The sequence below is a fragment of the Filicampus tigris genome, chromosome 12 (assembly GCF_054856515.1).
Source record: "Filicampus tigris isolate MCC_2025a chromosome 12, RoL_Ftig_1.0, whole genome shotgun sequence".
Taxonomy (NCBI): Eukaryota; Metazoa; Chordata; class Actinopteri; order Syngnathiformes; family Syngnathidae; genus Filicampus; species Filicampus tigris.
In genome coordinates, this window is record NC_141228.1 from 11,818,995 (window position 1) to 11,844,686 (window position 25,692).

At 41.9% G+C, this 25,692-nt stretch overlaps 1 protein-coding gene across 2 annotated transcripts in view; it reads left to right on the forward strand.

The window, feature by feature from the left end:
* obscna (obscurin, cytoskeletal calmodulin and titin-interacting RhoGEF a) overlaps nt 1-25,691 on the forward strand; it is a 41,009-nt gene extending 15,318 nt beyond the window's left edge. The window contains exons 27-82 of one of the 2 annotated variants that reach the window (XM_086047208.1): nt 17-286; nt 389-667; nt 739-996; nt 1,069-1,335; nt 1,782-2,048; nt 2,117-2,383; nt 2,538-2,804; nt 2,947-3,213; nt 3,430-3,696; nt 3,765-4,031; nt 4,218-4,484; nt 5,192-5,458; nt 5,557-5,823; nt 5,987-6,253; nt 6,523-6,786; nt 6,891-8,963; nt 9,034-9,106; nt 9,174-9,268; nt 9,351-9,463; nt 9,828-10,028; nt 10,130-10,212; nt 10,293-10,466; nt 10,602-10,761; nt 10,853-10,954; nt 11,053-11,217; nt 11,328-11,486; nt 11,568-11,745; nt 11,854-11,967; nt 12,032-12,199; nt 12,290-12,392; nt 12,999-13,128; nt 13,226-13,331; nt 14,744-14,849; nt 15,164-15,297; nt 15,382-15,494; nt 16,536-16,704; nt 16,795-16,882; nt 16,964-17,164; nt 17,251-17,311; nt 17,398-17,475; nt 17,566-17,738; nt 18,788-18,814; nt 18,906-19,058; nt 19,279-19,324; nt 19,408-19,485; nt 19,580-21,290; nt 21,367-21,483; nt 21,566-21,688; nt 21,780-21,947; nt 22,035-22,140; nt 22,236-22,475; nt 23,431-23,654; nt 23,743-23,757; nt 23,992-24,088; nt 24,170-24,319; nt 25,131-25,691. In XM_086047208.1, coding sequence (XP_085903334.1) covers nt 17-286; nt 389-667; nt 739-996; nt 1,069-1,335; nt 1,782-2,048; nt 2,117-2,383; nt 2,538-2,804; nt 2,947-3,213; nt 3,430-3,696; nt 3,765-4,031; nt 4,218-4,484; nt 5,192-5,458; nt 5,557-5,823; nt 5,987-6,253; nt 6,523-6,786; nt 6,891-8,963; nt 9,034-9,106; nt 9,174-9,268; nt 9,351-9,463; nt 9,828-10,028; nt 10,130-10,212; nt 10,293-10,466; nt 10,602-10,761; nt 10,853-10,954; nt 11,053-11,217; nt 11,328-11,486; nt 11,568-11,745; nt 11,854-11,967; nt 12,032-12,199; nt 12,290-12,392; nt 12,999-13,128; nt 13,226-13,331; nt 14,744-14,849; nt 15,164-15,297; nt 15,382-15,494; nt 16,536-16,704; nt 16,795-16,882; nt 16,964-17,164; nt 17,251-17,311; nt 17,398-17,475; nt 17,566-17,738; nt 18,788-18,814; nt 18,906-19,058; nt 19,279-19,324; nt 19,408-19,485; nt 19,580-21,290; nt 21,367-21,483; nt 21,566-21,688; nt 21,780-21,947; nt 22,035-22,140; nt 22,236-22,475; nt 23,431-23,654; nt 23,743-23,757; nt 23,992-24,088; nt 24,170-24,319; nt 25,131-25,311 — 12,764 coding nt within the window. In that variant the 3' untranslated portion in view covers nt 25,312-25,691. Of the gene's footprint in view, nt 1-16; nt 287-388; nt 668-738; nt 997-1,068; nt 1,336-1,781; nt 2,049-2,116; nt 2,384-2,537; nt 2,805-2,946; nt 3,214-3,429; nt 3,697-3,764; nt 4,032-4,217; nt 4,487-5,191; nt 5,459-5,556; nt 5,824-5,986; nt 6,254-6,522; nt 6,787-6,890; nt 8,964-9,033; nt 9,107-9,173; nt 9,269-9,350; nt 9,464-9,827; nt 10,029-10,129; nt 10,213-10,292; nt 10,467-10,601; nt 10,762-10,852; nt 10,955-11,052; nt 11,218-11,327; nt 11,487-11,567; nt 11,746-11,853; nt 11,968-12,031; nt 12,200-12,289; nt 12,393-12,998; nt 13,129-13,225; nt 13,332-14,743; nt 14,850-15,163; nt 15,298-15,381; nt 15,495-16,535; nt 16,705-16,794; nt 16,883-16,963; nt 17,165-17,250; nt 17,312-17,397; nt 17,476-17,565; nt 17,739-18,787; nt 18,815-18,905; nt 19,059-19,278; nt 19,325-19,407; nt 19,486-19,579; nt 21,291-21,366; nt 21,484-21,565; nt 21,689-21,779; nt 21,948-22,034; nt 22,141-22,235; nt 22,476-23,430; nt 23,655-23,742; nt 23,758-23,991; nt 24,089-24,169; nt 24,320-25,130 lie in introns of both variants that reach the window. The other variant, XM_086047209.1, reaches the window with a different exon arrangement.
* Nucleotide 25,692: the final 1 nt, after the last annotated feature.

The window sequence follows — 25,692 nt, forward strand, 5'->3', positions numbered from 1 at the left end:
TTTTTCTGTATGCTAGCGGCAGCATCAGTGTTCTTTGAGAAGGAACTGGAGAGCCAAGCGGTGATGGAGGGCAAATCGGTGCTGCTGTCATGTGAAGTTTCCAGTGTGAATGTGCCTGTCACTTGGAGAAAGGACAACACGGTCGTTGAAGATGGTGGACGACTAATTATTACGAAAAAAGGACATACGCACATGCTGGAGATCAAGCAGCTAAACCTGGAAGATGCTGGCGAATACTGTTGCATCAGCAGGGGCAAAAAGACCACCGCCAAGTTGATTGTGAGGGGTATGTGGAAATGCAAGAATCTCCCCCAATATTTACCATTATTGTAAAAGTCTCCCTCTCCATTGCAACAAATGTATCTTTCTCTGTCTTTCTCCTCCAAAGAGCGAGTGCGAATTGTAACAGAGCTTAAGGACATCACCGTGACTGCAGGAGAAGATGCCATGTTTGTGTGCGAGCTTAGCCACGCCAATGTGAACGAAGGTGTGTGGTGGCTGGGCTCCAGTCCACTGCAGAGGAACGATATGAACCGCATGACATGCCAAGGTCGCACTCACCGACTTGTCCTCACCATGACAACACCTGAGGAGACGGGTATTGTGGCATTTGTAGTCGGGGAGGAAAGGACATCAGCAAGTCTTCTTGTGGTTCCAAAGCCCAAAGGTGTGGAGGGACGTATCTATCAAACCCTATGGGGAAGATTTGTTAATCTAAAGAGATGTTTTAATTTTCAGTTTTATTTGAGGAGAAGCCTCAAGATGTTCTAATCTCGGAAGGAGAAATTGCTACTTTGGCCTGCACAACCTCTGACTTCACCACCCCTGTTACCTGGAAGCGCAACCATATCCCTCTCCGAAACGGCAATAAATTTGAGATACGAAAGGAGGGAAAAGTCAACTTGCTGCTAATTCATGCTGTCGAGCCCCTGGATGCTGGAGTTTACTTTTGTGATACAGGCGATGTGCAGGCCAGTGCCAAGCTTAATGTGACAGGTAATACAGGAAAAATGCAGCATTACAAAGTGAAGGTGTGTTCATTTGTGTCATTTTTCTTTCCTTCTCCAGAGCTGCCACCATTTTTCCAAGAAGAGTTGCAAAGTGTTGAGACTGAGGAGGGAAGCTCAGCCATCCTGTACTGTGAGCTGTCCAAACTCGGGCTGCCGGTACAATGGAAGAAGAACAGTTTACCACTTAAGGCTGGCAGGAAGTACGAGATGAAGCAGGATGGCTGCTTCCTTCAGCTTCACATCAAGGATCTTAAACTTGAGGACAGTGGCAGCTACACATGTCAAGCAGGAAATGCAGAAAGTACTGCAACTGTTACAGTCAAAGGTGAGGTCAAGTTCATATTGCAATCAAGCATATACACTTGACTAGCCAAAAGCATTTTATCCCAAAAGTGTTTTATAGGCTAACAGATAAAGCCTTCCACACACTCTTAAAACATCTAACTGTGTAATTCTCATGGTTTGCTGAAGAGTTTGCATGTTCTCTCCATGCATGTGTGGGCTTCCAACAAAATGCGTGGTAGCTTAATTGAAGACTTTAAACTGTTAATAGATGTGAATGTGAGTCTGATGGTTGTTTGCCTGTATGTGCCCTGTAACTGACTGGAAACCAGTCCAGGGTGTACCCCACTTTTACACAAAGTCAGTTGGGATAGGTATTAGCTCAACCATGACCCTAATGAGAACAAGCAGTGTCAATACTGATTGATGGATTCAGTTTTGTTTATGTCATATTAACATTTTGAGCATTCCATGTCCATGATTGCCCAGAGCTACCACCGTTCTTCAAGAAAGATTTGAGAAATGTGCGGATGGATGAGGGAGGTTCAGTTTCTTTGAGCTGTGAGCTATCTAAACCTGGTGCGCCAGTGCAATGGAAGAAGAACAGACTGCCTCTGAGGGACAACAGAAAGTATGAGATGAAGCAAGATGGCTGCCTCCTCAAGCTAAGCATTGTGGACCTCAAACCTGAAGACAGTGGAAGCTACTCATGTCATGTAGGAACTGTAGAATCAACTGCAACTTTAACAGTGAAAGGTAGGTACAGTGTCTTCTTCTATTTTCTGCTGAGTACTTCTCTCACAGTTGAATCAAATCTTTCCTAGAACTTCCGCCATTTTTCAAAGAAAACTTACAGAATGTAAAGGCTGAGGAGGGAGGTATTGCCTCCCTGTGCTGTCAGGTATCGAAGCCCAACATTGCCATACAATGGAAGAAGAACAAGTTGCCATTAAGAGCCAGCAACAAGTATGAGATGAAGCAGGATGGTTGCCTCCTCCAGCTCCACATCAAGGAGCTCAAACCTGAGGACAGTGGAAGTTACACATGTCAAGCAGGAAGTACAGAGACCACTGCAAATGTGTCAGTAAAAGGTACTGTTCTTGTATCTTTGAACCTTTATTGCTCTAAAAAATGATACAATTGGATATTAAGATGGATATAAATAACTATCCACATAGGACACTTTTCTGACTTTTCTGATATTTGTGGGTCACCTTAATCATATGCTGTGACGAATTTCCCCAGAGCTGCCTCCATTCTTTGTTACAAAGTTACAAAATATTGAGGTGGAGGAGGAAGGTTCAATCTCACTGTCCTGTGAATTATCCAAACCTGAAGTGCCAGTGCAATGGATGAAAAACAGACTGCCTCTCAGGGGCAACAGGAAGTATGAGATGAAACAAGATGGCTGTCTCCTTCAGCTCAAAATCAGTGACGCCAAACCTGAGGATGGTGGTAGCTACACATGTGAAGCAGGAAGCGCAGAGACCACTGCAACTGTTTCTGTAAAAGGTACATTCACTTGACAGCTTTCTGAGCTTGATAAAAGACACATTCTCTATATACTGTACATTATTGATAACTATTGTGGTCCTTTTTATCCATTATGAACATTTTACACATCCATGGGCATATTTGTATAATCTTTTCCCAGAACTCCCAGTTACATTCAAAGTTGACTTGCAAAGTATGAAGGCAGAGGAAGGAGATACAGCCATCCTGTCCTGTGAGCTGTCTAAACCTGGAGTGCCAGTGCAATGGAAAAAGAACAAGTTACCTCTGAGGGCCAATAGGAAGTATGTAATTAAACAAGATGGCTGCCTTCTTTATCTTAACATTATGGATCTCAAACCTGAAGATAGCGGAACATACACATGTGAAGCAGGAAGTGCAGAGAGTTCAGCAACTGTAGTTGTGAGAGGTATTTAACGTATTTTTTTTCAATGCACACTGAGTAGTCAAACTAAACACACACACACACCAAACGATTGTGGTAAATGCATGACTAAGTACTACATACTCAATGTGAACCGTATGTTGGTTCAGAAAAATCACTCCTTGTTATGCTTAAAATGTAATACTCTTCTAATTAGATCCCAAACATGGAATGAAGTTTAATTAATGGTTTGCCCAACAGAATTGCCATTATTTTTCAAAGAACAATTACAAAGTGTGGAGAGAGAGGAGGGCAGTTTGGTCTCTCTGCACTGTGAGCTGTCTAAACCCGGAGTGCCAGTGCAATGGAAGAAGAACAGGTTGCCTCTGAAGGCCAGCAAGAAGTTTGAGATAAAACAAGATGGCTCCTTCCTGCAGCTGAACATCACTGACCTCAAGCTTGAGGATGGTGGTAGATACACATGTCAAGCAGGCAGTGCAGAGACCATTGCAACAGTGTCTGTAAGAGGTGTGTCCATTCAGAGAAAGAAATTCACCCTAATTGTTTATAACACTATTTTACTAATCCTTCTCTAGAGTGCCCAGTTTCATTCAAAGATGACTTGCAAAGTATGGAGGCAGAGGAAGGAGATACGGCCGTCCTGTCCTGTGAGCTGTCCAAACCTGGACTGGCAGTGCAATGGAAAAAGAACAGACTGCCTCTGAGGGCCAACAAGAAGTATGAGATGAAACAGGATGGCTGCCTTATTCAACTCGCCATCAAGGACCTGAGACCTGAAGACAGCGGAAGCTACACTTGCCAGGCAGGAAGTGCAGAGACTTCTGCAACTGTAGGTGTGAGAGGTATGTCAATGTTGTGGGCAAAAATACACGGAATTGTTTGCATAGTGAATTTAAACTTGCATTTCAATTTTGCACTGTGTCACATTTTTTGACAAGTCAACCTATTATGCTAAAAATATACACGATAGGTTTATCTGATTAGAACCCATACATCTAAGTTTAATCAATCATATGCCCACTTTTTAGAGCTTCCATTGTTCTTCAAAGAAAAATTACAAAGTGTGGAGATAGAAGAGGGAGCTTCAACCTCTTTGTGCTGTGAGCTGTCTAAACCTGGAGTGCCAGCGCAATGGAAGAAGAACAGGCTGCCTCTGAGGGCCAACAAGAAGTATGAGATGAAACAGGATGGCTGCCTTCTCCAACTCAATATCAAGGACCTCAAACTTGAGGACAGCGGTAGTTACTCATGTCAAGCAGGAAATGCAGAGACGATGACCACATTGTCGGTGAAAGGTGTGTATTTATATCAGTGGCCTTCATTAGGGACTTACCTGACGTCATCCACCTCTCAAACCACCACTACCATGTAACAGCAGAACAGCATACATCATCTGGAGCACTTCTGAATCAATATTTATCGAAAATGACCCAAAAAATTTACTCACCAAATATGCTTATTATTAAGTGTATCAGTGTGGGTGAATCTCTTCAGAAGTGTCTTTCTAGTCAAAGTTGACAGTTTAACCCTGATCAACCAAGCAGAGTACAGAAAAATGCAAACATTATTGGGGGCTACAGCTGGACCTGGGAAGAAGAATTTTAATTTTAATTTGGTTGATTCAAGAACCAGTCCCATTGCTGATATACTGAAGTTTAAGTTAAATTGACCAGCACTACCAGTGATTCCAAGGCCCTGGGAAGTATAGATTTACCCAGCACTACATAGAGGCTGAAATCTGATTGGCCATAAAAATCTAACATCAACATCCAAGTACTGCAATCAGTACAGACAAGAGAAACACTTCAAGATGAAGAGAATAGACTGTTGGTAATAAATTAATGCACTTAATTGGAAGAAATATTAGAATTTAGGTTGTAAATGTAGGTAAGTTCTTCTGATAGTCTTCCAGCCAGCAGAAAAGGACTTGCCATCCCTGCTGACCAACCACCTAATTTTGTTGGTCATCTTGAAGTCCTCTCTTTGTGTTGAATTCCCCCAGAGCTCCCGCCATTGTTTGTGACAGGCCTACAAAGCATAGAGGTACATGAGGGACGTTTAACCTCTCTATGCTGTGAGTTGTCTAAACCCGGAGTGCCAGTGCAATGGAAGAAGAACAGGCTGGCGCTGAGGGCCAACAAGAAGTATGAGATGAAGCAAGATGGCTGCCTTCTCCAGCTCAACATCAAGGACCTCACAATTGAAGACAGTGGTAGCTACACATGTCAAGCAGGAAGTGCAAAGACTGCGGCAACCTTGTCAGTGAAAGGTGTGCATATATTTTAGTGTTTAGGTATCTCAATCACACTGTGTCACCTAATCTTGGCGCTCATCTTCATGCCATCTCTTGATGTTTAATTCCCCCAGAGCTGCCACCATTGTTTGTAACAGAGCTACAAAGTATAGAGGTCGATGAGGGAGGCTCATTCTCTCTGTGCTGCGAGCTTTCAAAACCTGGAGTGCCAGTGCAGTGGAAGAAGAACAGTCTGCCTCTCAGGGCCAACAAGAAGTATGAGATGAAACAAGATGGCTGCCTTCTCCAGCTCAACATCAAGGAGCTCAAACCCGAGGACAGTGGTAGCTACGCATGCCAAGCAGGGAGTACAGAGACTACAGCAACTCTTTCTGTCAAAGGTGTGTGTATTATACAAATTCTGTTACCTCCCACAAAAATTATCACTTGACATTTATGGAAATGTCTGATTTTAAGATGCCCATCTTCAAGATGGAATCTTGAAGCCTTTACCATTTATCACGATACAATAAATGATTTACTAATATGTGCCTATTTCTGCAGACCTCCTTCCACTGTTCAAGAAAAAGCTACAAATGACAGAGGCAGAGGAGGGAGCTACAGCTGTCCTGTCTTGCGAGCTGTCGAAACCTGAAGTGTCAGTGCAGTGGAAGAAGAATGCACTGCCAATAAAAGCGAACAGGAAGTATGACATGAAACAGGAGGGCTGTCTTCTCCAGCTTCATATTAAGGAGCTCCATCCTGAAGACAGTGGCAGCTACACATGTCAAGCAGGAAGTGCAGAGACTACTGCAACTGTGTCTGTAAAAGGTGTGTGCATCAACTTACTGACTTCCAGACAGAATTTTGTATTGCAGTTCTGTTTTTTATTTGACTAGAATCATCCACACACGGCTTCTACATTAGGTAAACACATGTCATGTGCCCTTACAAAGGTGTGTTTGTAATACAACATATTGATGTTGTTTTCACTGTTTGTGATAAAAATATTGTGTTGGATCTCAGTTGATTGTGCAAGTGAGTATATGTTATTTAAAGAGACAAGTCATAACTTTACTTCTTTTCCTAATGCATTCTAGAACTGCCTTGCTTTTTCAAGAAAGAATTACAAAACACAGAAATTGAAGAGGGAGCGACAGTAGTCTTGTTCTGCGAACTGTCCACACTCGCCTCAGTACAGTGGAAAAAAAACAGAATACCACTAAGAGCAAACAGGAAGTATACGATGCAGCAGGATGGCAGTTTGCTGCAACTTCACATCAAGGAGCTAAATCCCGAAGACAGTGGAAGTTACTCATGTCAAGCAGGAAGTGCAGAGACCACTGCAATTGTGTCTGTAAAAGGTTGGTACATCTACTGTATATCTAAAATATATGTACAGCAACAAGTTATAGTAATCCATATTAATATGAATTATTTCCCCTCCCCTTCAAACTCCCCACTCTAGCACCTAAGACATTACCAAATTTAGAACCTCCCACGATACTACCACGAACAAGGAGTGTCACTTCCAAACCTGAGAATGTGAATCTCCCCAATACTCACCCAATCCCTCCAGAACCCAAGAAGAGGACAGCCCGAAAAGCATCTATCACTTCTTTAGAACAGGATGTAGAGCGCATATTTAACATAAAACAGACCATTCCGTCTTTGCAAATAGAAACTAAAGACCAGAAGGAGGTCCAGACTGAAAAATCTATTGAAAATGACTTTGAAAATGCTCAGGATTCAAACCAGGTGGAGGACAATATGGACCAAAATCTGGAGGTTTACATGAGACCAGAAATGTTAGTTGAGAATGAGAATGTGATTGAAAAAGTTGAGATGGAGAAGACACAACAAATTAAGGCAGAAGTCAGTCAGCCAGGCAGGATTCTTGGAGACAATAGCATTGATCAACAGAATTGGTTATTTAAATCTCTGGAAACGGATTCAACACAAAACAGAAAACCATTTGAAAAAGTAAGAGAAATTGAAAAACTAGATGACCATCCAGAGATAACATTGTGGAAGAAAGTCGAGGAGGAGAAAAAGGCTATTAAACCATCAGTAACATCCATTGAGAGTAAAATATTGGAACAAGAGGTAAAGTCTAATATTAAGGATGGTGAAGTGGGGAAGGCAGGAGAGGGTTTGTTACCACCTGTGAGGTCAAAAGGAAAAGCAGCAGGAGGAAGAGATCCTACTGAATGTGTTGGAAAAGAAATTGAGGAGCTCATTATACAGCCATCACATACTACAGTCAATGATTCTAGGGATCTGAATACACTAACAAACCACGTAAAGCAACTCATGACCACAGAGAGAGTAGTGGAGCCATCAGTAAATCAGCTGGACAGCCACTCTGTAAAAAGTAAAGAATTGCCTCAAGAAATAAAGACTGAAGTAATTCCTCCAAGGCCTCCTGTGAGGTCAAAAAGCAAAACAAAGGCAGGAATGGAAAAACAACCGTCAAGAGACACTGAGACAGATCAAGATGAACAACTGGTGACAACATCCAAAGATCAGCTACTAAAACGGACAACAAGGTCTTTGAAAGACGAGGAATCAAGACTTGAGAAAAACATGTCAGAATCAGCAGACACTGATCTAGTGGAGAAGTTGGTTCTACCCAAACAGCTGATCAAGCATCCAGTAAAACCTATGAGACAAGAACCTGAAATGGACAAAGAAATAGCTGCCGGATCAACGGGAAGGAAGGAAGAACAACAAGAAGTGCAAATGATGGAAGAAATTCCTCTCCTCTATATCTCTGAAGATGAAACTTTCTCGGAAGCTTTGACCGAGATCCCCATAATCGAACCTGGTGGCTCCTATGATGAAACATCAACCCAACACTCCAGGCCGCCTACCATTTTGGTTCTCCAGAAGACAGTCCAGGATGCTTCACCAGAGATTTACATCAGTACTGAAGATGAACCAGAAATGCAAGAATCTACCGTCAAGATCCAGACTCCCTTCAAAGGCTACGAAACTGGCAAAGATACACGGCCATTCTTGAAAGAGGTCTTTAAGAACCAGTGTGCAGATGTTGACGGCAATATTCATCTAGTGTGTACTGTAGAAGGACAGTATGACTGCGTGCGCTGGCTTAAAGATGGTCAACCAATCAGTAGTGATGAACGACATTGTTTTGAAACCGCAGAGGGTGGGGTATGCTCTTTAGTTGTCACTGAACTGACCCTTAGTGACAGTGGCATCTACACATGTGAGGTGGTCAATAAATTTGGCATTACGTCCTATAATGGAAACATAACGGTGGTTCCACCGCAACAGCCTGCTCAGACAGTCCGCAGGCAAGTGCACCCACCTCTTGCCGCAATTACTCCACTGCAGTTGGCTCCACTGAGGCCTGAGGACAAAACACAGATTCAAGATCAGGCAACTTCAGGGGCCGATGCTGATAACTATGTAGAGAATGTAGACGTCTCTTTGTGGGAGGCCTACAACCTGACAGAGCAGCACATTCAGATGAGCCAACAAGCGAGGAGACCATCGTCTCTTATCGCCACCAGCTCCAGTGAGTAATACGTGCATTTTAATCACAACACATTTTCCGTTTTCTTCATTGAATTGTCTTTCTTTAACAGTGTCAAGTCCATCTGATTATGACACTGCACCAGATGTGATGGAACCTATAGAAATTAAGACCCGTTCATCAAGGTAATAGAGCAGAAGATTTTATTCTCAAGATAACAACTTATTTGTTTTATGAATATGAATACCACAGAGAACTTCCTGAGGCAACAGACCAAATGACTCCAAAGGACTTGGATCTACACTTTCCTGATCCCTGCCTTCTTAAGGACTTTTTACAAGTAAAAGGTCAGCAGTGATGCCATTAGGTTTACTTCTTTCCAGGTTTCTATCAAGTATATCAATGATTTTGTGTGCCTCAAAATCACAGGCACCCAAGAAGGCCAAATGAGGACACCATCTCCTAAACACCTTAGGGCCCACACACCTTTAGCTAGCACTGTCTCTGGATCAGAATCTGAAGGGGAAGAGGATCAACTCGAGGTTTGGGGTTTTGATTGGAGAAACTGCAATTGTTGCAGAAATTGCGTGTGAAAGGCTTTTCCTGAGTAAAAAATACATTCAAAAATTATACACACATAGCACACACTAAGCAAAAATGCTGCCTTAATGTTTTGCTTGACATAGTGATAACCAGAACATTCTAATCTTATTTAGTTCTATAATATTCCAGTGATGCTATGTGATAGAATAATTGTTCATAGGTTATTCCATATTTACGTTTATAACTATTGTATGGTATTTATTCAGCATTATAAACTTGTTTTAATCATGTAAGTCGACACTATGAAGTCCAGACGCGCATATTGATAACCTCTTTAACGTAGTTCCTTTTTAATTCCCTTAGACATTTGAAATGTATGTGGCTGGAGCAGACTGCAACCCTAACAGTGGAAACAAGGACAGTTTTTTACTGAAGGAGGGTCAATTTGTAGAGGTCCTGGACTCTGTCCATCCAGACAAATGGCTCGTAAGAACCAAACCCAGCAAAACCAACCCTGCTCGACAGGGATGGATGTGTCCAGCCTATCTGGAGAAGAAGAGAAAGGTTAGATGTTCATTCTAACACTTTGTGAAATAATTAAACTGTTAAAAAAAAGTGTGTTTGAAATAAATACAGTTTTTGTTATTTTTTGTTTGTTTTTATAGGAGGCTTTCACACAGTTGCGGGCACCTCAAGAGGATCTTGATGGAATTGGTTCCACAGGAGAAGAGTATAGGAGGGCTTTGAGGTCTGTTAACATTATTGAACAGTGTTATGATTGTCTACTATTCAGTAAAAATAAGTTTCATTCCAACTTATTTTCTTTAGCCAACTGATCCAAGGTCTGATTGATGGTGAAGAGGAGTTTGTGAAGGAGATGAGGCTGTTTATTTCTCATCCACTAAATTACTTGGACTCGAGTCGCCATGTTCCTATCAACATCTTCAACCAGAAAGATATCATTTTCAGAAATATCAAGGACATTGTCCTTCTTCACGAGAAGTAAGTACGCAATACACAGTGTACATATGTATATACACTTACCTGCAATATTAGACACAAAGAATACAAACAGTAGGCTATAATTTTCTGCCGTCAGCTGGAGCCTGATTTTGACACTATGAGCTGTGGTTTCAGGTCTATTCTCCCTGGGTTGAGAGCATGTACTACAGACGATGATGTCGCCATGCATCTGATCCATCACTTTGAGGACCTTGAACAGTATGTTCACTACATGCTCGGACAATCACAAGCAGAGGCCTCCATTGCTGATAAAGCGACCCAACAATATCTCAAAGTAAGCCTTGTCAACATTAACTCTGTAATCTGAGTGTACACTGTAAAAAACGCCAATGCAATTATTAAGGCCATTTCTTACTGTAATGCAGGAGTTACCAGGATCTGGTAGACCTGAGGCTCCCGTCATAGATACCTTGACCTTCCTCCAAAGACCACTTGAAAGGATTCAGACATATCAAGCATTGCTGAAGGTCAATGATGAATAATTTATACTTCATACTGTTTTCAAACATTGCATTTCTAGTCCACAGGATGTGAACTCTGTTTTGAATGACCATTTTATTTTCAGGAGTTAATTAAGAACAAGGCGAAAAGCGGCCAAAGCTGTTGTCTGTTGGAGGATGCCTTCTCCCTTGTGTCCTGTCTACCGTGGAGGTCTGACAACCTGCACCAAGTCTCCCTAATTGAAAACTACCCCGCCCCTTTGACTGCCCTGGGCGAGCCTGTGCGGCAGGTCAGTGCAAGTATCAACCACCATCTTGAAATGTTATTTCTAGAAAGAAAGTAAATAAATGTCTTGAGTTAAAAACATGCTGGTTTTCCTTTTTCTTTTTTTCCTCCAAGGGCGCTTTCACAGTGTGGGATGAAGCACCAGAAACAAAAAAGACCTCTAGAGGTCACCAGAGACAAGTCTTTTTATTCAAGGAATGCATTGTCCTATGCAAACTGAAAAGAGATGCCAGTAAGAACTGTGATACATATACCTTCAAAAATAAAATGAAGGTAATGACGTATCCATTGTGCTACTATTGTTGGTCACTTGTTGACCAATCCATGTTCACTTTCTGACTCTATCCACCCCAGCTGAATGATGTAGAGCTAAAGGAAACAATGGGAAGTGATGAGAAGACTTGGGAGCTGTGGCATGAGCACAGGGGCTCAGTGCGGAGATATAAGCTGCAGGGCCGCTCATCGCTGGTGAAACTTTCCTGGCTCAAAGACCTGAAAGAGCTGCAACAACGATCCATCCTGCCCACTAACAGTAGGCCTTTCATATTCTGATCTACTACAAATGTCTGTCTTTGTTTTTAAATGTGTTTTTATTAATGTTGTTGTCTGTCTGCTATGTTTGTGTCTATCAATCGATAAGACCCTCCTGTGTTTACATCACTGCTATCGGACTGCACAGCAAAGATCGGGCAGACAGTCAAACTGAGCTGCAAGGTCACAGGATTGCCTCAGCCAGTGATCACTTGGCTCAAAGGTCAGAATAATAAAAATTGACTATTAATGCATCAGCTCACAAATATAAAATGTATTCTTTTCAGATGGCCTTGCGTTGGAGGATGACCCTCGGCACATCATCACAGTAGACAGGTCAGGCACTTGCATTCTGATCTTGGACACTTTGACTGCAGAAGACTCTGGACAATATGTGTGCTATGCTACCAGCAGCATGGGTAGCACTGGCACTCTGGCTACTGTTGTAGTACAGGGTGAGTCTCAAGACAGATTAGATTTAATATCATTTATATTTTCAACCTGCAAAGGTTTTACTTACTGTATTTGAAAATGTTTTGCCACAGCTCCACCCAGATTTGTTAGTCGGTTGGAAAGTACTTGTCTGATAGAGAGTGAAGACATTCACTTTACTTGTTCAACTCTCACAGCTCCTTTGCCCAGAATCAGGTCAGTATGCATTTTTCCAACACTGTACATGCATTGGTGATGACAATAGGTACCTAAAGGTAAAAATGTAATATATAAAAGTGCATTCGCATATAGTTACTGTTCTAATATAAGGGAATAATAAAATTACGGACAAAAATATGGTGTTTTTCCACAGTGTTTGGTAATTTAATCATAAATGGAGTCTACATGATATACACAATAATGATTAGGAGCACAAGAGCCCTGTGAAGGGTTAATGTTATACAGTAAAAAAATATTTTTTTCTGTTGTAGTCCTGTAGAATTGCACTACATCATACTACAAAGCATTTCTAATCAACCGTCAGGTGTTTTATTGTCTTATCTATCTAGATGAGATGAGCAAAATTTGCAATCACCTCTTGGTATGATACAACACCTCTTAGTCTTTATACCACTAAAAACTAGAAGCAAAATATTAAATATATTTTTTAATGCTGTCACACTGTTATTTCTGATCATCCAATCTGATCATTATTATTCTTTTGTTATTAGAAATAAATGCCTGTTTGTAAAGGCAGAATTCTGACAAATCTCTTGTACTGAATCTCAATGAAGGCAATATACTCCTCTTTTTCCTCTGCAGGTGGATGAAGGATGGCAAAGAGTTGGCTGACAAGCAAAAATATTCCGTCTTGAATGACCTCCGAAGTGGAATATTCTCTCTAACAGTCAACAGTGCAACAGAGGCAGACATTGGACTGTATGAGTGTGAGGTATGATGCGATCATATATTCGCCATGTCTAATAATCGTCATTGTCAGAGATGCTCCCTGAAGACAAAGAAAGTGAAATATTTTTGTTTCACTACAGCTTTCAAATGAGTTTGGCTGTGTCAAGTGCAAGGCCGGACTGTGCCCCTCCTATGTCGCCCCGAATGACTCTGAGAGTGACCAGGCGGGCGACTTACCTCCTAAAGGTAGGACAGTTCGAGCTATACAAGGTAATTATGCTGAACAGAACATAGAGGCCTCTGAGGTCTTTTTCTTAGGGACATACTTTAATTTCTTCTACGTGAAGGAAGTAAGCACATGCCATCGTTCACAACAGTCCATGTCTGTTCCCATTTTATTATGCCACTTGACAGTCCTCTGGGGCACTTCATCCATTTTGTCATGTTTATTGCATTTTGAGACATTTACTTACTTTTCCTTTTATCCATTTCACATGCTTACATCTGGAGTTCTTTCATCTAGCATACCAGTTGCCAATTTATTAAACTGTGGAAGACTGCCTGAAAGAACAAAACGTGGATGAGAGAAAAGTGCTCATTTAAATTCATTCATCTGTCTTCCACCGCTAATATTTTCATTTTCGGTGAGTTATTGTCAAGCTGACATGCGGTGATAAATTGCAGTATAAAGTGAGGACAAAATTACGTACCCATAAATATAGTAACTTCAGTGTCTAGCTATTGACCACTCTTGAGAGTTGTTGAAGATGCTATATAGCGTCCATGCTAGCAACTATAGCAACTATGCTAACAAAAAAACCAAAAAAAAACCCCAACTATGATTATACTAGAGGAACTGGGAGCTAGTAACTACAAAATAGAATGAATGCATTCGTTTTATAGGTAATCATGTTTCCACTCGCCACAGAGGACGCAAACTTTTCCTCCTCTAGATGGAGTCATCTGAACCACTGAGGTGTCTCAAATAATGGTTGTCATTCTCACTGGCCACAACATTACATACATGTATTAAGGATATCAAATAGAGGTGCCAAATTTAATTAAACACTTTAACGTTTTATTAGAAATACAATAACTCTCATTAGGTCGAGTGTAGTTGTACACCTGCACTATAAAGCATGTTAAAATAACTGTTTGATACATGTTTTGTACTGGATCTCTTTTTGAAAGATTGTGCAAGTGTACCTAATGTTGTGGTTGGTGACTTTGAATAGATTGAACATTGTTTTTGGTATTTTACCCTTTCATTCTCTATAACCTTCATGTTTCCAACTTCCCTCTACTAGTCCAAAAGCAGAAGGTTCCTCATACGGACCGCTCCATGTAAGTCATCATTGTCATGATAACATATAACCACTCAGCCTTGCCCTTTTTCACCTCTCGTCAACGCATGCCCAGCTAACTCTTCACCACCACAAATATGAGATGGTCATGTGCTGGGCAGATGTTCTCATACAGGAGTGGGCACATGCCCATATCTTGTCAATGTGGTGGATACTTTACTATAGTTTCACTGAAGCAAACAGGTAAGACACACATTATTTGTGTTCTCCGTAATCTCAGGTAATGTATGTTTTATTCGTGTCTATGTTGAATCACTACATTTATTAACAGAATGGTATTTTGTATTTTTCTAGATGCAGACTCAGAGGGTTGGTCGTCTGACTTTGTGAATAAATGGCTACAAGCAGATTTCACTCCCTCTTCTATTGCTAAAAGCCTTTTTCCACCTGTTCACGAAGAGTGAGTATTACATTTCAGCAATATTTATCTTGTTTAACCTTGGAATTTTTTGGGAAAAAAAAATATGCTGTAATATAAAATCTTATATTTTCCTGCGGATGCACATATTTTGTCCATATTTAAAAAAGCATTTTGTCATACAGCTGTTTAGGATGTGTGTGGGGTCCTATGTGGCCACCCTTTAGCATTCATGAAAAATTGTGTCCCCACTATCATTTAAGTTGTCCATCCCTGAGCTACAACATATGAACAATCCTCCAGATATTCACTTGTGAACTTAAAACACTCACCCCTGATTGTGTTTTGGTCTTCAGAGCTGAGTGTAGTATTGGAGAAGTTCCTCAGCCAGCATGCACGGATCAGTCAGAAGAACAGCAGCCTCTGTGTTACTTGGAGGAGGAAGAAGAGGAAATCTACATCACAGAGAAAATGCAGGAAATTACAGACGGTACATCTTTTCTTCTGTGTTAAAAAATTAAGAATCACTCTTTTCAAAAAGTAATCATGTCACCTTCTTTGATGTCGTGTTCAGTTCCTCCCTTTATCCAAGTACCCCCTGAAGACGTGTGTGTTGAACCAGGCCAACCAGCCACATTTACCGTCATCATTACAGGAAGGCCGATGCCACAGATACAGTGGTACAAGGTAGGAGTGCTGTGTGTGTGATTGGGGAGATTCAATAAGAAGGTCATTTTGTAATTTGGACAGATTTTTTTTGGTGGGGGGGACCCTTTTTGGTGTATGGTGTCAAAAAGGTGACAAGAGCTCAGGGGTGGGCAAAGGTTTCGGCTCAAGGGCCACATTTGTTTTTTTTTTAAACTGATATATGAGATTTGAGATAATACATTAAGTAACATTGTTTATTGGCTTTTATATCAAACTGTTAGAATTTTTGTTTTCTTTTATTTATAATTAAATTTTAATTGGCCATAACCCTCTACATGTTTGTTCTTTGGTACACTAAACACGTTTATAGGTCAACGTGAAAGCTGTTTTTATCTTTTAATTATTATTTCTGTGAATATAGGAATGTGCGAACAGTCGCATAATATTTGCAACAAAAAACACGTAATAATTTCAAATTGCTGCACCGTTTTTTGTCCGCATGTCACTGCCAGGTCAATATATTTAAAATACTAAACCTAAATCTAAACCCCATTCACCAATTATTCTTACCATCTTATTATTATTTTTTAAATATTTGACACACAGCATAACAAGGGGATTAATCCGATAACCAAATGTAAGAAAAACTGTTGTATTAATGCATAACCCTAACTCTAACCCAATAAAAATGCTCCTGAGAATGTGAGTGCTTAGCAGGCCCGATTCAAGTACAGAACAGACCTATGTGGCCTGTGTGCCCTTTGTCCACGTTTGCGCTCGATGTACTTTTATCCTTTGATTGATTGACAGACACGCAACATGTTGGATGTCATACATTTTTGGTTCGTTTAGTGTGACTACTTTAATTCAGTAGAGGGCTACAGCTCATCTTGCTTTTATGATGCCACATTTTTACGTTATACCTGCCTACAAACCCCATTTGGTGGAAGTATAAGATCAAAATGTACCATTTCAAACCTTACCAAGACGAGTTGAACTTAAGTTAAGTCTTCACTCCTGATATCACTTCATTCAAACAAAAGATTCTGATAAGTTTGAGTTGTGCTTTTTTTACTGGAGGATGGAGAAGAACTTGCAGCCAGTCCCAATGTGGAGATCGCTCAGCACGCCGCCCGCTGCTCACTGACCGTAGTGTGCCCGCACGGTGAAGACAGCGGCATTTACACCTGCTTCTCCTACAATGACTCTGGCCATGTGTCTTGTCAGGCTCAGCTCACAGTTGAGGAAGGTGAGGCAATGATGATGATGGATGTGAAAAATACAAATGATTATCAGTCATTTAATGATACACCTGTGTCCATCACTTCATTCTTTTTAGGTCCACCGGGGTCTCAGGAGAGAGAGGTGGAATTGGGGAAGAGAAGAAAGCTATTCACTGTCTATGATGTGGGTGAAGAAATTGGAAGGTGAGCACCAGCTTCATATCCGTATCGTCCTACCATCGTGTTATCTCTTGTTAAGATTCATTGGGGTGTCTCCATCCCTAGGGGAACATTTGGGGTAGTGAAGCGCGTGATCCACAGAGGGACAGGTGAAGTCTTTGCGGCCAAATTCTTACCCCTCCGAAGTAGCACCCGCACCCGTGCTTTCCAGGAGAGGGATTTGCTCTCTCGTCTGGCTCATCCCAGGGTGGCTTGTCTTCTGGACTTCTTTTGCACTCGGCGCACACTGGTGCTCATTACAGAAATGTATCCCTTCTAAAAAAAAAATGTCTCACATACAATAACCCCTTCTGTCCCAGTGGATGAACTTCTTTAACATATGCAATCACTAGCTGCTGTTCTCATGGCCTTGTAGACCATTTGTTACTCAGAGGATTAGTCTCAGAGAAAGAGGTAAGAAATTTTGCTAAATCAAATTCTCACACACTGTATATTTTTCTTGTTCATTTCACGTAGCACTGTGAGTTATTTCATTTCAGGTTCAGTCATATATCCAGCAAATTCTTGAAGGTGTTGGACATATTCATAGCATGAACATTTTGCATCTGGACATCAAAGTGAGATTTTAGCTCAGTTGCAATACTGATAAAGTGACTTATTTTTGTATTCAAATAATTATTCGTGTTGTTTTATGTATAACCCCTCAGCCAGAGAACATCCTCATGGTATACCCACCCAGAGATGAAATCAAGATCTGTGACTTTGGCTTCTGCCAGGAAGTAGACACTTCCAGACATCAGTATAGCATGTTTGGTACGCCGGAGTTTGTTGCACCCGAAGTTGTTCACCAAGAACCTGTCAGTGTGGGCACAGATATTTGGTGAGTCAAAACCCACAAAACCCGAAATTGCAATCAAAAATCAAAAATGTTGTTTATTGTAATTTCTTTGCTTCCTTTATTTTACCCATTCCTTAGTTACAAAGTGCAGCCATACCAAGACTGAACAAAAAAGTCTGTGAAATTAAAGTTTATAAATTATAAGTTAATACTATTTCAATAATAAACATAAACGTGCACAACAAGAATGAGGTCTAGCAGCAAACAGACAGCATGTTTTGTAATGAAGGATTTTGGAACATGAAACATGGAAATATCACTAATAAAAGAGCACGCAAACAGCATAAATAATGATCAAGGCCTACATTGAACACTTTTAAATATGGCTTATCAGTCCCACAGAGACCGAGAGAGTAATATCTTCTTTAGCCAACACAAACTCAAAATAGTGACTGCATTTCCAGCTTGAAAACGTGAATCTCTCTTCTTCCTCCATTGTTATTTTTCATGTTGTCAAGATGTGACAATGCCACATATGTGACGTCACACTTTTGGACGGGAAAGCAAAATTGTGAAGTCCCAGAATGCTTCACTTCAAGCTGTAAAGACTGTAGCCCCCCTTTTTTACTGTGTGTCTTTATCTAGAAATGGGGTCTCCTCCTGTATTTTAGTATCTTTTAACAATTCGTTTTTTATACACATGAGGGAAAGGACATCATGACAGATATGGTGCATGTTATTCCTATTCAACTGTTGTCAAATGTTATTCCCCACTAGTCCACTACACATCAGAGGCAGTCAATGAAATTTCCGCTTGATAGTGAAGGGTAATTTCGATAAGATTTCCAGAAGCAGAATGCAAATGCATTTCAATAATGAACTATGCATTATAAAGGAGCTACAATAAGTTTATTTCACTGAGATAAATAATCCGTTTACATTGACTTTTGGAGTTAACCGGCATAACCTGGCACCGCTGTGGGATTGTAATGTGATACCTGAATCAGTAACTGTAATAACATTACAAATATATAATGAGCAACGCATAATATTACTCTGTGACCAAAGAAACATCTTTCTGTCTGTAACAGGTCAGTGGGTGTCATGGCATATTTATGGTATGTATATCTCCAGGTAACATATAGTACGATAGCATGAAACTATCCATAGTGGTAAACACAGTTTCTTTTCTATTACTTCCTTTGGCAGTCTTTTATGTCGTTGCCCCTTTATGGGTGAAACGGACCGCGCTACACTGCTAAGAGTGGGAGAAGGGACCCTAAACTGGGATGCCCCTGACGTCATGAGTAGGAGTCCTGAAGCCCAGGCCTTTCTTCGCAGTCTTCTTCAACCAGACCCCGAGTAGGCCCTGTTCCAGTCATTATTATTGAACTAACACTTTCTTTGGTAATGACTAGTGAAGTTTTAATTGACACCACATACGTACTCCACTATATGGGTGTGGACCCTATAATTTGTTTAGTCCAAATAGCGAAGAATTCTTATGATGATAATAATAAAACAATATTCTCTCTTGGTGTGCAAAAAATATGAATTTATATTTTTTCTCTACCCTGTATAGGAAGCGACCATCTGCCTTTGAGTGCTTGAGCCATGAATGGTTAGAGGTGAGACTTAAATATTGCAAACAGCTTTGCTGTGTTTGACAGTTCTTCAACTTGAGAATGAAAATTAATTTCACTGTGATCAGGATGAACATGCAGGGGAAGACACAGATGAAATTAACACAAAGGGTTTAAAAGTTTTCATCTCAAAGAGAAAATGGCAGGTGAGGTGTTTGTATAATTCATCAAACTCATTTGGGGGAAATGAGAAATTCTGCAATGTGTCTTCAGCGGTGTCTGTTGCTTCTTTACCACCAGCGTTCCTTGACTTGTGTTGGCTCCGTGCTGACACTAAGGCAAATTCCAGAACTCCTGGATGCTCCCCTCAGAGATACCGCAGCGACTGTTCCCCGTGAACACCAGCAGAACAGCAGCACCTCTATGAGCAGTGGTTCATCATCCGAGTACGATGAGGCTGACTCTTGGGACTTCTTCCAGCACTACAGTCCATCTGAGGAGGAGGAGGAAGAAACAGAGGAAGACTACGATCCTTTGAGCGAGAGAGCGCGTATCCCAGAACCTTTTACCAAGCTTCATCAAGGTCCATACGAGGAGGAAGAAGAAGTAACGTTTGGGGAGGGGGAGGAGGAGGATGACGACGAGCTGGTTGGTCGGAGGAGCGAGCTAGAACGGAGCGTGAGTCGGCAGTCGGGTGCGTCGTCAGAGGTTTCGTACCTTCAAACACCTCAGAATGAAAGAAGGTTCAACAAGGGCAGTAGTCCATCTCTCAACCTTTCCGATGGTGATGAAGGTTCAGGGAGCGATGCGGGTCGAATCCCTCGTGGCAGCGTGATCCGGAGCACTTTTTACAGCTCATCTCATCAGCTTTCGCCCATGTCTGCCAGACACATGACATTACGGGACAAGTTTCAGGCCAAAAAGCAGGAAAGAGGTCGCAAGCCACTCCGGAGGAGCTTGTCAGGGCGCCTCAATGAACCTCTCATAGAATACGTGGAGGATGACATGGAGACCAACCGAAGCCAGAGACGGGGGTCCGCCCAGCCCACGATGCACAAGTCTACTTCCTTTGATGGCAGTCTCACCCGCACCAATGTTCCACCTCACAGAAGGAGCAGGTCTCTTGATGAGTACTCTCGGCGATCTCCCAGCTCACCCAAGCCCTCAAAGCCAGGTGACGACGAAGGAACGCAAAGTCTGAAGGAGGATTTCACAGACGATGAAGTGGGAGGGAAGAAATTGCTGGCGATTCCAAGGCCCCGGAGACCCACACGAAGAAGAGGTTCCACTGTTCCCGCCACATTGGGCGGCAAGCCTGCTCCATTAAGCCTCCTTGTGGGTGACAGAATGAGCCACAAGATGGATCAGGAGCAATCAGAGGGCGACGCCTTCGCTGGCTCCCAGGGCTCCTTGGCTGAGTCATCTATTTTGGAGCACGGTGGCTCTGAATCCTCCAGTAGGCTCGGTTCGTATGAGGAGCTCAGAGGAAGGTACCGATCAGAAGAAAGTGAAGGGTATGATGACCCGAGGGAGCCTTTGACTTCATCATCCCCTCGCTCATTTCAAGAACTCAAACCCAGAAGCCACTTTCCTCAAGTTCCACCGCGCAACCGCACGCGCTCCAACCCCAACATATGTCAGTGGCAAATGTCCTCAACGCCCAGTCCAAGTCCCAGCCTCTCCTCTCTCCAGGCTCCTGAAAGGCCTCCCAGGGCCAAAGATAAGAAAGAAGGCCACGGCCTTCAAAGACATGCTTCTGCGCCAGCTCTTGAAATCCAGCCACCTGCAGGAAAATCTCCAAAGCTGGGACTTCTGAATATCTTCCGCAGGCAGTCCTGGGCTAGCCATTCCTACTCCCAGCTGGACGGCACAGAGTTGGGACCAACACTAGGAGAGATCATGAAGCCGGATACGCCTACCATGTCGTTCAGAAAGAAAATGAGAGCTTCAGCTTCGAGTTTGACCAAGCTGTTTTCAAAATCATCCAGTAAAGAGGATCTAAGTAAAGGAGGTGCACTATTTTTATTGTTACACAGGTGTCTGATTGAATACAATCACCTTTATTAAATGTATTTTTATTACAACAGGGCCAATTGTGAAGGGCTCAGTTCTTCCTGAAAGGGAGCATGGGCTTGAGAGTCCAAAAAAGAGAACCTCCAAGCGCTTGCCTACTTTTAAGATACCAGCATTCAAAAAATCAAAAGGTATCAAATTAACCTAATTTAATTTGTCTGTTTCTCATATTACACTTGTTGCCAATAATTTAGCTTTGCTTCATTTTATTAGATCCTTTAGTCCGCCCCAACAAGGCTGATGTGCTTCAGTTGGACGGAGGGGGAGTACTGCTGGTGTGGAAGCCTGTTCAGTCGAGTGACCCGGTTACCTACTGTGTGCAGTACTGTACCGATGGTAGGATCACAGCCGAGACACAGATGTACGGTTTTTGGAGGCTACAAATGAATTGCGTCACATTCTAAAGGAGTGCTACGTTGCTCCTCAGGTGGGGAGTGGACAGTCCTGTCAGAGGATGTGAGTGACAGCAGCTACGTAGCGAAGGATCTACCCGGAGGAGTTTCGTATGTTTTCAGGGTGGGCTGCATCACCAAGACAGGAGCAGGACCTTTCAGTGATGCTTCCACTCCCATTGTCATGGCAACTCACCCTGAAGGTGAGCGCAACATAAACTTTTCAAAAGCGGGCCTTGAATTTGTCTTCAGCCCTCCATCGATGTTTTTTTTTTTTTGTTGTTGCGCAGATGCAAACATTCCTCTCGTCCAGACTGAATGCCTCGGTTCAAAGGCGATTGGGTCAGAAAGCCGGGCAACACAGAGGAATTACAACTTCCTTTCAGAGATCAACAGGTTGGGCTATTATGAAGCTCTTTATGAAGCTCGCTTTAAGCAAAGCTACGTCCTTGTGCTCCATGCGTCTTTATTCGTTAACATCGTTGCCTCAGGGGTCGTTTCAGCGTGGTCAACTTATGTCGCGATGCTGAGACCAGCCAAGTGTTTGCCGCCAAGATCACGCCTTACCGGGCGGAGCAGAGACAGTTGGTCCTGAGGGAATATCAGCTGCTGAGGAGGCTTCACCATGCCCACCTGGTACAACTGCACACTGCTTACATCACTTCCTGCTACCTGGTGCTGGTGGAGGAGCTCTGTCCTGGCAAAGAGTTGCTCTACAGTCTAGCTGCAAGGTAAGAGAGGCTCACTACAGCATTAATAAAAAAAAGTTAAAAAAAACACTAATACAGCAAAGCTCTACTGAAACAACTCTATTTATTTCCTCCACCAAAAGCCAGAAATGTTATTTTAATTGCCATTAGTTTTAGAGGTATAGCACTATTAAAATTGAAGAGCAAATTTTGGTGTGTATCTGAACACAAGCAATTTTGTTAGTATTTAAAGAGGAAGTCAACCCAAACATTTTTTTCCCAGAATATGTTTTCTGCAGGCCCACTAGTTAAAACAAGGCATTCTGATAAATATTGTGTTTGTGGAATAAGAGTTTTAATGCACCTGTTTTTAGCCATCTCTGCGGGCAGCTATTTTGTTACTTCTGTCAACTGAAAATGACCTCGCAGTGTCTCAGGGCTCAGGTAATGACCAGCTCACCTGTTTTCTGAAGCTGAGCCATGATTGGTCGTTAGCAGAGCCCTTAGACACTGTGATGTCATTTTCAGTTTGACAGAAGTGACAAAATGGCCGCCCCCCTGAGATGGCTAAAAGCGGGTAGATTAACTAATGGGGCTGTACAGAACATATTCTGGAAAAAAATATGTTTGTGTTCACTTCCACTTTAATGAAGCATTATCTAGTAAATTAAGCTCAGCTATACATTTTTGTACTTGTATGAGTGTGTTGGTAAAGGTGCTGTATATGTGTGCATTTTATTTCATCAAACCCTGACTGTGGATGGTATAAATTGTGAGGTTACAGGCTTGTGTGCGAGCATGTGTATGCATGCACGTGTCATCTTATGGCCACCCCTTAGCGAGTCGTTGAAACACCCTGGCCACCCCATTGAAAAAGTTCCGACCTCAACCATGCCTCGACGATCGGTTAGAAACACCGTATGTCAGAGATATTATTACATGCATGTTTAATCAGCTCCTCATATTGATGTGACTACTGCACATGTGCGTTTTGCAGAGATGTGTACTCAGAGGCTAGTGTGGCCGAGCTGCTGGCTCAGATCCTGAGTGCAGTCGACTACCTTCACGGCCGGCGAGTGGTCCACTTGGATCTCAAGTCCGACAACATGCTGGTGGACGACGGCAACCACCTGAAGATTGTGGACTTCGGCTCGGCTCTGTCTTTCACGCCTGGTCAGCCCCTCCACACTGAGCACCTGCAGGGTCTGTCGGAGAGCAAAGGTGACTATGAAACGCTGGTTTGACTTCGTGGTGTTGATGTTGTAAATCTCTAATACACTAAACCTTTGACTGTCATGGCCTTCAACAGAGCGCTGCAGCAAAGGTACACTTTCTTTACTGGAGGATGGATGGATGAGTGCGAATAACTTCAGATGATCCTAACATCCATAAACGCAACAACCAATTTTTCCATCTATTTTTTTTTTAAATTTTTTAATTTCTTAAAGATATGAATCATTTTTCGATAACTCACAATGTATCATGTGCGTGAACTTGCCAGTGCCAATAACTGCACAATATTTTATGAACAACATGATGTTTCTGTCTGTTTTGTCAGTTTATATTGTCCTTCCTAAAGCTCCGGAAATCCTTGAGGGCCAGGGTGTCGGACCTGAGACTGATGTTTGGGCAATTGGAGTTCTCTTGTTTATTATGTAAGCACACAAATCAACACTGTGGTAACTGTTATGAATACCTCTTCTTCCTCCCTGATGTTTGTAATTGCTGCCCTCCAGGTTGAGTGCCGACAGCCCGTTTCATGCGGAACTAAGCTGGGAACAAGACAGAAACATCAAGAAAGGGAAGATCCAGTTTGGACGCTGTTACCCTGGTTTGTCCGAAGGAGCCTTGAACTTGATGAAGAGCAGCCTGAATAACAAATCCTGGTGAGTGTCTCATCAAAAGTGTCATTGTAGTTAATACAAACATAGAGAACTGACTTGGACTTGTAGTGTGGGTATTTGTGTCCCCAAACCTGTGGGCCTGTAACACTCACTATTAGGGATGTAACGATTCACTCAAGCCCCGATTCGATTTGATTTTCCATTTTCAGTTCACGATTTTCGATTCGATATTTTAAAAATTGCTACCATGCTTGTCTCTGTGCACTAGTGTGGTTCTGCAGCCATCCACAAACACAATACGCAATGATGTATGGAGCAAAAGCATAATTTGATCTACACATTCAAAATGTGCTATGCATCTGGAATGAAAAAATCATCATAAAAAAAAAATCATTTTCTAGATTAATTCAATCAAATCGATTTTTGATTAATCGACTCGATTAATTGATTAAAGTGGGGTGAATCGATTTAAAATCGATGTTGGATTAATTGTTACATCCATACTCACTATATGTCCATGAATCCAGTATGGGGCCTTTTGGTACCACCATGACAGACAGGGTTGATGTTTAAGAGACATAAAGTAAGTGGGATGAATGAGGAAAATTATGTTAATCAATCAATCAATCACATTTTATTTATATAGCACTTTTCATACATAAAAATGCAACTCAAAGTGCTTTAATGTTAATGTGCTTTCATCCGGCTGTGATTTGAAATGCATAGCAAAATCCAGTTGTGGTTGTCTCAGTTCAAGTTCATATGATTGTTTATTTCAAAGTCAAGGTTCATAAAAATGCAGCCAAAGTCAAGAAACTCAATAATGCTTGAAATGTTCCCTTTTCTTTTTAAGGGGGAGACCCACTGCGGCAGAGTGTCTCCAGAATCCTTGGCTGCGTGCTCATCGCGCATCCCACCGATCACGCCACTCTAAGGTGTGTTTCTCCACTGATAAGCTCAAAGCGTACCTCATGCAGAAGGAGGAGAAGCGAGACCAAGTGCGCACCAAGCTTCAGGGTCCCTTCTTCCAGTAGCGAGTCAACAGAGAAAAACAATGAAAGGGTACAGTATAGCGGTAACCAAGTTGCGTGTCAATCAGCGGCCCTTTGAGGAAACTGTGATGTGTCTTAAAAAGCTTTGTATCCCTTTAATTTAGATGTGTTCAAAGTTGCTTTGCTCTGGTTTAAGTGCAAACATATCAGGGATAATGTTCAGCGAGTGAGTTTGGATTTGATAACGTTTCTCTGTGCATGTTACATTTTAATTTAAATATCACATTGTTCAGTAGTGTCTTTTTTCATGTGTAAATGGGATTTTTTTGGTAGGTTGGATGTCTCAGTAATACAATTTATTGTGTCAACCACCTGCTTGGATGAGTTACCGGATGAAGGGTGAAATAAACCTCATAAAATGAC